Genomic DNA, 12,124 nt, shown 5'->3' with positions numbered 1-12,124 from the left:
ATGACGTGTGCCGAGTGGAATAGCAGGACCCACCAGAATGACCTTCTCGATGTCTTTGGATGGGCACCAGTGAAACATCCCAGTGGAATCGTATTTCTTTATGTTCTCGTCCATGCTCTCAATCTGCTCGCTGCCTGGGATGAGGAGCGGGTCGTGTCTGATTGAACAGAAAGACAAGAGGCAGGAAATAACAGAATATTACCACACTCTGTAGCTGTGTATAAGATGTCTTTAACTCCATTTCAAAAGAATAACTTAATATTTTGCTTATTCACAAATAGATCAACAGAATAATTCAAATTTACAACCAAATCCCTAGTACTCATAGGAAAAAAAAAAAAAGTTTGTGCTTTTTTTTCTTCCTATTTGCTCATTGCTGTCAGAGGCCATCTGCAGAAATGCCAACAAAACTGCCATGTCATCAAGCAGAGTGACATCAGCAGCGGCAATCAGGCGGAAGGAGATGGCAGCAACACACTGTGTTGACTGGCAGGAGCAAGGAGATGCAATTACGCCCCCTTACTGCATACAGCTTCTGATGTTGTGTGCTGTGAGCTAAAAGCTTTAACAGACCAGACTTTAAATATTTCAACAATTTGCCCAACCATATTTGCTTTCCAAAGTGAAGTATATTAATGTTTAAACAGACCATCAGAACCATAAAAACTAATTTCACTGAATGTAGTGGTAAGCTTCAACCTACCCAGCACTGACCACTAAAGATGTCTTGCAACATGAGTAAATGCGGTTGGACCGCACTTGTTCTTCTCAGAGCGAAAATGTGTGTTTTGGGGTTTCTTTATATATATTTAAGTTTAACAGTCATGTGACCCCTTAAGGTCACATTTTTTTTAACATTGATGTATTATTTCAGAACTGTAAATGTTTGCTACATTATGACCATAATAACCCAAGGTTATGTATGATATCAGGCAAAAACTGACACATATTAACCAAAAATACTCTTTTAAATGAAATTTTAACAACAATTTGCTTGGAATAATTGATATGGAGAAAAAAAAAGTAAAATGAAAATACTATGATTTAAATGTAAATAAGTGAACAACAATATTAAGTTACTGCCTAAGTAGAAGTTATCCAATTTACCAAACTTTAATTTTCTTAAGCGGTGAATGGAAGTGAACACAAAAAAACGTTAACAAAAAAATGTCAAATTGCCAACCAATTCACAAGACTCCACAGCAGGTGGATACCATGTCCTAACCAGCACAATTCCCTTTACACCAAATAGACTGCATGGTTAAAGATGTTATCTTCTGAAAACCCAGACAGCAGCCTTCTATCCGAGTCCAAATTACTTCAAGTCTTGTCCACATAAGAGGAGCATCTCTAATCCACGTGTGTACTCTAAAAGAATGCCACCTTAAGTAACATGTTAAGTATGCATGAAAGTGTCAGTTGAATCTACCATCCCTCGGGCTGTAAGAGACTGAAGCTGAAAAAACTCGCCTTTGGGCTTATATACCCCGAGGCGAGACCTGGATGTCCTTTCAAGAGTAGACATAACTTGATAAGAAATTTTCTTTTCTGCCACTTTCTACCGCTCAGACTCTGATCTGTGGATGTGGATTTATTTTGACAAGACACAATGTGTGTGCATTGAATTTTGTACTTCAAAGAAGTATCTTTTAAAAAGTAAACATTTGTGAATTTAAACATACAGTAGTTGTGTAATAACTGTGATATAAAATGTATTTCCAAGATATAAATAAAAGCAATATGTGGTAATAAAAAATAAAATAGAATTACTTGACTTATTTACATAAAGTGCTAACATTAGTCACACTTGTACTATAGAGTTAGCATGGTACAGTCTCTCCTAAGTCTCTTCTGTAGTCAGATAAATGATGTGCACAGACAAAAACAATGTATACATCTTCTTCTACATGCCATGTGGCATTCATAAAGAAGCACAAAATAGGCCCATGTGCTGCTTTAGGTTTCTAGAGGCTGTTTAAGAAAAGAGCCAAGATAGGTGAAAAAGAACCCCCTTTCTTTCCTTTTTTTTTTACCCACTGCTGTTCCTCTTTGGCAATTCAAACATGCCAGACAGAGATGGCTCTGCCCCACATTGGTGTGTGCTCCTACATATCAAGCCAGCATTGCGGAATCAGTTGAGTGTGGATAGCATCATTGATTAGAGCGGTGTGTTCTCTTATGCCAGGTTGTCCTTACTAATACATCCCATTCCACTGTAACTCTGTTACCACCTCCTTTGCCGACTCAAGAGGCATATAAGCAGCAGATTAGCTTTAACCTCCTGTTCCGCCTTTGTACTTTCACTTGACATTGATGCGTAACAAAGGTGCATCAGTCTCAGCTTTAAAAGGTGTGTGTAAAAAGGCCTTTTGGCTCCCTCCTGATTATCTCTACACTAGACTGCACGACCCAGTATACAGATTATATGTACGTTCGGTGCAGACAAGGCAGGGGTTGTCAGTACCAATCCCATAGGCCTGGTCTGAGCTGATGGGCTTTTGCATTTTGTTTGTAATACGACCGTTACTTTTCAATCTCTGCAGGGTTCCTGACTCATTCTTTGCTGTAACAGTCATGTCTATAGTATTCTTATATTTCTTCATTCATTCGAGGCTAGAGATGGGAGCGAAAATCAGGCTTGTGCACAAGACCACTGAGATTTATAAAAGGGATCCATACATAGGTGAGGCACCATAAAAATGGCAAAAAGAATGTTTGTTTGGTTTGTTTTTCTATGAAGTTCAACTTTATAGAAGACGAACATGCTTCTTGCTTGGAAACGATAACAACACCAGTTGCACAGTTTACTACAGATGAATGACAGATGTGCACCAAGCAAGAATGAATACTTATATTGCTCATTGCACATATTAGGAAGGTGTTTTAGAATGTTTCATGTTTTTTTTTGTTCATGCTGCTACAGGCTTTTCTTTTCCTGTTGGGTCCATTTCATTGCTGTGAAATAAGTTGGGAAATTCAACATTTAAGTTAACTGGCTACATGTCTTCTAGTTATTTTAATAATAAAAGTATTGGATATTATTGGAATTTAATTCATTAATAATTGTTACAAATACTATGCTTTGAAAGTACCAAGCAGTCACACAGTGAGAAAAAAGTGTCCTGTATGTTGGAAAAATATGCATCCACAATTGTTTTATAATCGCATAGTAGCTCGTTACAACTGAAATTAACCGTGAGGTGCCAAGAAATTCTCACCTCTACCAAAAATATAGAATGTTCTGCAACTGTAGTGAACTGGGAAGCAAGAATCAGCAAATGGGTTAACCAGTTATCAACATTCAACATTAACAATCAAAAATCATTCTCCATCACTCTGATTATATTCTACGGTATCACCAGCTTCTGTTGAAGCTCTAATAAGAGTGAAACCATTAAGAGGTTTTACACCTTGGCTACACATTTAATCAAAAGTCAGATGTTTCACTACTCATTCAGTGGAGCCGCTGTCACTTCAGTTTGTCCTTGTGGAGATGACTGGTGAGGCAGAGCTCTGCCAGGATAGCTATCGCTCACTGTCAGCCATGACGGCCTGTCACTATCCTACACTGACAATTGCCTCAGCAGTGCTTTAGCAGACATGACGTGTATGTCAAGGCGCTCCGATGTGACCAAACATGTTTTGACATCCCACAGTTAGATGCGTCTTATGACCCATCAAGGAGCCTGTGGAAATGGTGTTAATTTCAGTGAGGTCGTCATTGCTAAGCTCCAGACAGGACTTGTCAGTTTGCTTGAACTAGTAGCGTAACTGTCTCCTGAAAACACGTGATCACTTTTTTTTTGTGGTTCGCTTCATGACACAGTGCAGTGCGTCTGTGAGCGTCCTATCTGCGTTCTCCTTAAAAAGTCAAACTGATCAGCAGCATATAATTCCCTACTTAAGTCCTATTGTAGCACGTTTTGACAAGACTTAACACATCGTGACTGCAAAACATAAGGCCAGGTGTCTTCTAGAAGAATGTAATGTCAGCTGAGAAAGACAGAAAGTAGAAATCAGACATGCACATTATGTAGATACTCTATTTCAGAATCCCTGCACTTGTTTACTAAAGCTTACACAAGCACTGAGGGCTGGAAAAGTCTTTGAAAACCCTCCCATCACGGAAACTGACAAAGACTTGCTCTTCAAAACCCACAGCCAATCTGTTGATCATTACTTATTTACAAAGGCCTTGAGGCCGCAGGTCCTGTAAAAACACATTTGATATAGTATACACCCAGATGTTTTTTTTTACTCTGCTTGTTGCAATGAAGTATCCCTTAGGCTACCACAGTGAATCCCTCTCTAGCGTGTAGGCAGCAGGCTATGAATGGAATAACGCATCCACCTGCATTGCAGTGTATTAGCGTGGCAAGTAGATAGATCGGTTTGGTGGGTTGATATTTAGCTGATGGCTATAGCACTGGAAAAGCCTGATTTTGTTACCCAAGAGTCTGGAAATCACCTGCAGCGATTCAACTTGAACACCACTTTAAAGCAAATCAAACACCTGAAAAAACAGAGGCCACAGATCAAAGGAAATGCCTTCTGATGCATATAGACACTTATTTATAATACAACAAAGTCTCTTTCATAAGCACTGTATATTGCTGATCTGTGCTGTATCTTAAGCTACTAAACATTAAAGACATGTGGGTTTGGCTTTCATATGTCAAACAAATAGCAGCCACATTTGCGATGGGAACATAAAGTCATCTGTCAGTTTTAATTAATTCCCATCTGTACAGTACCACTTTGTATACATCAGGCTGCAGGTCGTCCCTGTTGCATGGCTTCCTTATAACATGGCACTTAATGACAGTGACTATTACTATTATCATTCTTGTAATGGGCTTTTGTTGAATAACAGCGTTATCTCCAGTCAAGATCAATATGCTCTGATTTAATTTCACGAGACAAGATAAAAGCAAGGTAGCATTTGAATTCGCCTTTCATTGTGATGATACATATCATCCGTGGTCTTAACGTGCTGAAAAGACCTCAGAGGGATCCGACAATAGATGAATAGCCTTGGGCTATCTATCCTTTAAAGCCTCTCTCACTGCCTGGTGCTGTCATTAGTGCCAGGCCTGTTTAAGAGCTGCAGTCTCTGGGTGTCACATGAAACCTTGTGGCAAAGAGCACCTCTGCAAGTCTGGCATGTTTTCCATGAAAATATGAGCATAACAAAGGTTCTTCAAAATGTTCCCTGTAATATACTGGTGTCCTACCTCATTATCTTCGGAGAGGAGTTTGGGGAATTCCTCATGCCTCCATTACGTTGCTTCTTTTTGGGAGACAGTGCTGACTGTTGGTCCTCTTCAACTGCAACAAAACGTAGTGATGTGAGGCAGGGGATAATCAGAGTATAAGCAAAAAGTACTCAATAGTAACAACAAATGACACAGCACAATTTAAAGTCAGTCAATTTAAAAGGGATAGTATGCATACAAAGACGGAGTGAAATGAAGGTGTGTCAACAAGATGGAGTGGTCAGAATACTTTAGTGTGTAGCAGACAACAGTCCAATATTTGAGTAATGCAGACAGGAAACATTAGCACATGATTTGCATGGCTGTCTATGAAGATGCAAACATGCAATAGTGCCATCATCAATCATCATGCTGACAGCTAAAGTCTAATCCGTAAGGTTTTTACTCACCCAACACTAAAGCAGAAAACTGCTGTAATCCACATGTCAACATTTATATCATTAAGATAATGCAGCACTACTAATACCTTAAGGGCTATTAGGATACTGTCATTATTTTAATCCCTTGTTAGAACAAATTTACTCATACCTAGAATTGGATAACTTATTTGTTACTAATCCTTTATATTCCCATTTAATTATTGTAATATCAAGGATCCAGCACCACAAAATTAGGCTGAATTTGCGCCAATACTGAATCCCATCTCAACTGCTGGTTTTTCTCGTCTTTGAAGCGACGCCCTTGGCTCATATAATTAGGTTGGTCCTCATGCCAGAGTGATTTATGCAAGGCTGATATGGCCCTCGGACACTGTCTTTATCACTTCACCAAACTGCGCCGAGTTCTTCATAGGGAGCGAAAGGATAGGTTTTAGCCACGGGTAAAGTAATCAGGCAAACACTTTCAGAAGGTAACATTATGGAAAACAGCACAACTCTGTGGCATTAAGCAGTAAAAAAATTAATACAAGCAACAAGAAACATGTTTCGCTAATAGCGCTAACAGTCATCATTCAGTGGGAATGATTTCATACAGGTTGTTTAAAAATACACTTGAGTGTCTTTTTTTCTGTTGGTCCAAGCTGTGAACAGGTCTTTATTACTTATTTTATTCTTCAACAAAGGGGCTGGAAGAGCTTTCATTAAAATTAATATAGTCTCAAAGATCATGCTCCTCTGCAGATGAACACAAGGTTTCCAGCAGTGATAGCATGTCTAGGACTGACACCATAATGGAAAATGTTGAAGTACACAGGGCCTCCAGTGGAAAGAGACACTTCAACACTCGGGCCCTTCACATCTTGCTCGTCCTGTTCAATATTTAATGTTTCACAGCTGACAGCTGCACACTCTGGGTCATTAGTAAAGAATGCTACACATGCAACCACTCCAGGCTGGCAAGCACATGCTTTGGTTGTGCTGTTGTTGAGTACAGGCCTGCCAAACACACCAAGGGTAGGTAGAGGGGGGTGGTTGGCCCTTACACTGCCTCTGACTGAGTGTGGCGTTATTGGAGCGACCAGAATGGTATCTGTATTTCACCGGCAGGCTACGCGCCCGCTGGAGATGGTTGGCCTCTTCTGCTGCGCCTCGCAGCCTGCTGACCTGGGCCAGGTCTCCGGAGCCCATGAGGCTTAGTCTCAGAGTGGAGGGCTCAGTGGGGGGAAGTAGGCTTCCCTTGCGGTTGTTTACCAAGGGGACCGATACAGCAGCAACTTTGCTGTGGGGCCCCATACAGACCTTGCTGGCAGAGTTGTGGCTCAGTTTAGCTGACTTGTACTGATAAACTGACGACCGGATTAGGGGGCTGTTGTTTACTGCTAAATGAAGAGGAGTCAAAATCAGCAGTTATACAAGGTACTCTGCTTTTTGTGTCAACTTAACCAAATCACAAAACACCATAGTTTTCCACTTAACTCTGTTGGGTTTCAGCCACCCTGACGACTCTGGAATAAGGTTTAGATGTTTTGAGATGGTCATCTTAGACTCCTATCTTTAATCCGAAACAGTGTAAGTGTATAATGTAAAAGTTGTTCATAGTATACTCCATAGATGATGACCAAGCATGATGATAACATGTTTCTTTGGATATGTGTTGTTTTGTTTTTTTTAACTGTATTGTGTTGGTTGGAGGCAAATTTGTCAGAGAAAGATATTCAAAATAGGATACATAAAAGGAGAAAATAATACAGTGATAGGGTAGTTTTGTTATTTGAGAAAAACAAGACAGGATTTAAAATTACTTCAATACAACCTGCAGTCTGTGCTGTATGTGAATAAAACATATTGTGACTTTTATTATGATTAAAGGACAATCACTCGTTTTGGGGGATAATTCTTTCTGGCACAAGAATGCTAATGGATAAATAATTAAAAAAATCTCATTCTTATTTAACGCCACTTTACCAGTTTATATAGCCACTACTGAAATGTTCTATTTGATATTTATAATAAACATGAATTAGTAAACACGCTTTCAGGTGTTTCAACAATTGTTGTGCCACAAGAACAAGGAGGTGGTGACAATGTGGATTAACAGTCACAAGCTGCCATACGCATTGAATGTCTGATGGGGGAGGAATGTATTCTGTATTTGCTCCTTTATCAAGGAGGTAAAACTGGTGAAGATGAAACAGATAGAAGAGGCACACTTCTTTAGTTAAAAAAATGTCTCGGAGCTAAAACGGGAGAAGAGAGATGATTATTTCAACAGTCAGCTGTCTAGCAGATTATCCTCCCCATTTCAGACCTCCTCAATTCATCTGGCCCATGTCAAACATGCACAGCACTTCTCGGGGACAACACAATGTGGCAGATTTTCTGCCTATCACAGATCCTGTTAAAGTGGACGACACTCGGCTAATGACTGAACCAGAACTGATAAAGTATTAGATCAGGTCTTCTTTTTTTTCCCTTTTTAAAATCTTTGATTCTTCTTTTCTTTTGCAGAGATTAATCGCCATGATATGTGCTGCAACACATTTATTTGAAATGTTTCTTCAACATGTTGAACTACGCAGGGATTTAATATATCTAACACTCACAGTGAAGCAGTAGCACCATCTACTGCTGAGCTGTAACTGATACCTAAGAAAAAGAAAACATTTTCCTAATGCTTTGCATGTGAAATACAGTGATGGATGATGTCAGACTGGATTGTGAAATACAACAGGTTAGAGACAGCTTAAGTAATGATAGCTGAGAATGCACATGTGCAAGTGTTAGAGACATGTGACTAAAGAGAGAACATGAAAATGAAAACTTACTTGATTTGATATATCCATTATAGCTATTTTTAGCTGAGAAAAATGAAGAGACGGATGAGAGGTTACAGGGAGAAACAAATTGTAATGAAAGCAAATTATAAATGACAACAGTGAACTGAAAGCTGAAGGATTTCTCTTTTAAGGCACAGGAAAAATAGGTCTGTCTGGAATGTGGACAAACCAATGAAAAATAAAACACAGGTCAGCTAGGTTTATGATTTTTACCGATATGGTAAATAACTTTAAACAGTTAATCACCCACAAAGTCACATCTGAGGGGATACAGTGACTGATTTGTCAAGACAAGAGGACTGGTTAAATTATTAAATTAATTAAATGAGCCTACCAACTTTGAATGAAGAATATTTCAATTATTATTTACAATATTTCTTAGTTGTTTAGTCTTTAAATTGTTTTGGAACATTTTGAAAAAAGCTTAAAACAAATGTAAAATCTGATCTCTTAGAATTAGTAAGCAGTTCAAACTCAAACGTGCACTATTAATATAGTATTAGATAGGTCCTAACTATGGTGCCTAATAGAATATTGTGATATTTTTTCAGCTTGACTAAAATTATGAAAGGCTTTGGATTAGATATCTAGTACTTAACCATGAAAATCTTCAATGCATGGTTGATATAACAAGACTAACAACGTGATTTTGTCTACAGGGTTTATTGTTTTTTGTGTCTTTCCCAACATCTGCTTTTCCCATTCCTCAGCCCTGCCTGAGACACCCTGCATGGATGCATGGAACTTTCTGTGAGTCACTTTTTGGACCCGTGAATCCCACACTTGCTCATTAGTGACTTATTTCAACCCCTTGCTCACAATAAAGGTCATGCACTGAGCTTAAGGCAGGACAGTGACAGCAATGTTCAAACAGGGACCTTGCTGGTCCTGGCATCTGTCGCCTGCAATCGGAGGGCGCGAGCAGAGTCACAGGACTAACAGGCTAGCATCTGTCCCACAACGAGAGGAAAGCAGAGGGGCGGGGGCACTCTGCTGCCTGGTGGTTAGAAACTGTCAGGCTGAGTTTCATGACAACCGGTAGCACTCCAAAAATGAAAATGCAAACATAATTTCCATGTCAGACCGTATAAGGCCTTGCTCTATGCATCTCCCCCACCGTGTCGACAGCAACTCTGGAGCTATTCTCTAGCATAGCTAGCCAGGCGAAGCTCACAGCGCACAACCCTGGAAGACATGTTGAGGGGTGGAAACACCCAGAGATGCTCAACCATACACAGAATAGTCTTTGATCCAGAGATATTCACTAAAACTGTATGACAGTCTGCAATGTTTTCCAGCAAATTGTATCAAGTCGCTGCAACATCAGACACATTCTTCATGCCTGCTGCAATACATCAGTACAAAACCCTCTGGCGTTAAAGGGGAGTCACACTTGAATTAAGAATCCATGCGCAGCTAAATTCAGTTCAAGTAATTTCTTTAAAATCCAATACATTCAAGCAGTGCACTACTTTCATTTATTCCTCCGAACTCTACTAAGTCATTACATTCCTGTTACTGCACAATTCAATCAAGGTTATGACACTAAAAGCTAAAAACTACCTCCTAAAACTTTCTCCGGTAAATGTGTTGCAGATTTTACCCCCTGCTTGTTCAAGCTTTCCATCTTAATTTAATAAAACCACTACGTTAAGCACAGTATGCATCACACTTGTAAATCCTCTCAGGCGCTCTCAAGACCATTTTTAATATTCTCAATGTCATCTACACATAAAATAACATATTCTGTTCATCCATTTCTCCAGGATGCTGTAGTGACATATTTGGATTAAATAGATGTTATTTGGGTTATTTTTTTAAAGATTAAGTTAACATGTCATCATTATTGTATTTAAAAAATCTGCGGAAATGCATACAAATTCTACAGCAATGCTCCCAAATTGAGTTTGCATCGGCAGCTTTGCTCTAGGGTTAAATAGTTGTAAACTTCTCATCTCTGACTTCGATAAATACGTTGTTGAGGTCACTGGAGGGAGAATTACTTTTCACACTGCATTAGTGATCTGGTGATCTAGTTCAAACCACAGGTAAATTTCAGTTCACATACTCTAAACAAAATACCAGCAAAACAGTAAACCAGCATGCAACACAACAGCTAGAAGTCACCTCAAAGGTTAGCAACACAAAGGAAAGAGCACCAGCTGACTGAACAAAATCATAAGACATCTATATCGATGACAGTGACGACACAGCTGCTAGAGCTAGATAGCACACAAGCTGAAGACACGCTGCATTGTAAACACAGTGCATGTCACAAACACGGAAGAGCACGTCATGGCGACAACTTACAGGCACGTAACGTTGCTGAGCAATCATTAACAGAGAGAGCAGAGAGTGGGATGTCCCGTTGAGGGGAGTCCAAGTTACAACGCACATTAACCGGCATGCTAGAGCAGTCCCGCTCTGAGCGGCCGCAATCAAAACAACATGCCAGTCTCATTTTCTTGTAGGCGGTCGTCTTGGCTACAGTCATCGGTTCAGACGAGAGGAGAGGAAGAGCAGGTTAATTTAGAGGGTTGTTCTGGAGGAAGAGTGGACAAGGGTAGACAGGGCATAGAGGAAGACTGCTGCTGGGATCCACAAGCTAAACTTTGATGTGACAATCTATTAATGTCACCAGATTTGAAATAAAAATCTAGTTTTTGTGCTTTTTATCTAGTTTCCTTCAGTCCTCGGACTAGTGTTAGAAACGTTATATCACCCTGAATTGTGTTAGCAGCAGAAAAACAAAACAAAACAAACATTTCTTGTGTCTCCCTAAAAAGAACTCCTTCAAGATTATGCTCCATTTCTGAGGAGATATATTTGAGCAAATGTAACCGTTTCATTCTACTGTTCTCATAAGATCAGTTGGAATCTGCAAGTGCAGCCAGAAAGGGCAAAAGAGGCCATAAATTTCTTTGACATGACTCAAATAACATGTGCTGAACAACAAATTTACCATCTGTCCACAACATCCCTGATATCAGACGAAACTATGCTGTCATCTCAGTGAGTTACATAATCTCTGTTTATAAGTGAAATGACTGATTCCTTTTATCGACACAGTTAAAATGAAAAATAATCCTCATTTGTCATGCCAGTGGAATTCTAGCTGTTGCTCGTCTTGAGTGGATGTTGTTTCTCATAGGTCAGCAGAGACACCTGGTGGTGAGCTGGAGAATTACTGATTCAGACAATAATACTTTAGGGATACTGCAATACCCCTCCCCAAGAAAAAAAAAATCTTCTGAAAAAAAATGTTCTGTTCATTTCATGTATATCATTTTGTATTTCCACAATTGCTATTATTGCTGATATCTTTTGAATGTTTTAACATTCAATTTAAAAGCGACATGCACACGACAACAAGGAGGGGTCCAGGCAGCATAACACATTGTACATGCAACATTTACACTGCAACCAAATAGGCTGCGTTAGTCGGGTACAAGTAGCAGGCTGTGTTTTCGAAGGGGAAACAAATCCACGTTACTCACAATATATCACTATTAAGTGATTTTTTTTTTGTTTGTTTTGATTTTTGAGACACGGGTGCCGATTTCCCAAGCAGCAGGAAAAGAATACATCAGATGTGAAGGTTAGGTGTTGGTTTTAATGTTTTTACAACAAG

General features: G+C 39.4%; 1 protein-coding gene across 8 annotated transcripts in view; it reads right to left on the bottom strand.

The window, feature by feature from the left end:
• LOC140278930 (calcium-activated potassium channel subunit alpha-1a-like) overlaps window positions 1–12,124 on the bottom strand; it is an 89,165-nt gene that overhangs the window by 11,835 nt on the left and 65,206 nt on the right. For 4 of the 8 annotated variants that reach the window (XM_072374047.1, XM_072374049.1, XM_072374051.1 and 1 more), the window contains exons 19-22: window positions 10,804–10,977; window positions 8,482–8,514; window positions 5,235–5,328; window positions 34–157 (exon numbers count right to left, since the gene is read on the bottom strand). In XM_072374047.1, coding sequence (XP_072230148.1) covers window positions 34–157; window positions 5,235–5,328; window positions 8,482–8,514; window positions 10,804–10,977 — 425 coding nt within the window. The remainder of the gene's footprint in view (window positions 1–33; window positions 158–5,234; window positions 5,329–8,481; window positions 8,515–10,803; window positions 10,978–12,124) is intronic. The other 4 variants (XM_072374050.1, XM_072374052.1, XM_072374053.1 and 1 more) reach the window with 2 other exon arrangements.

Source organism: Leuresthes tenuis, unplaced genomic scaffold, assembly GCF_036924035.1.
Source record: "Leuresthes tenuis unplaced genomic scaffold, fLeuTen1.0.hap1 SCAF_20, whole genome shotgun sequence".
Lineage (NCBI taxonomy): Eukaryota > Metazoa > Chordata > Actinopteri > Atheriniformes > Atherinopsidae > Leuresthes > Leuresthes tenuis.
Note: the sequence above shows the minus strand (reverse complement) of the source record. Positions and strands in the feature narration are given on the sequence as shown.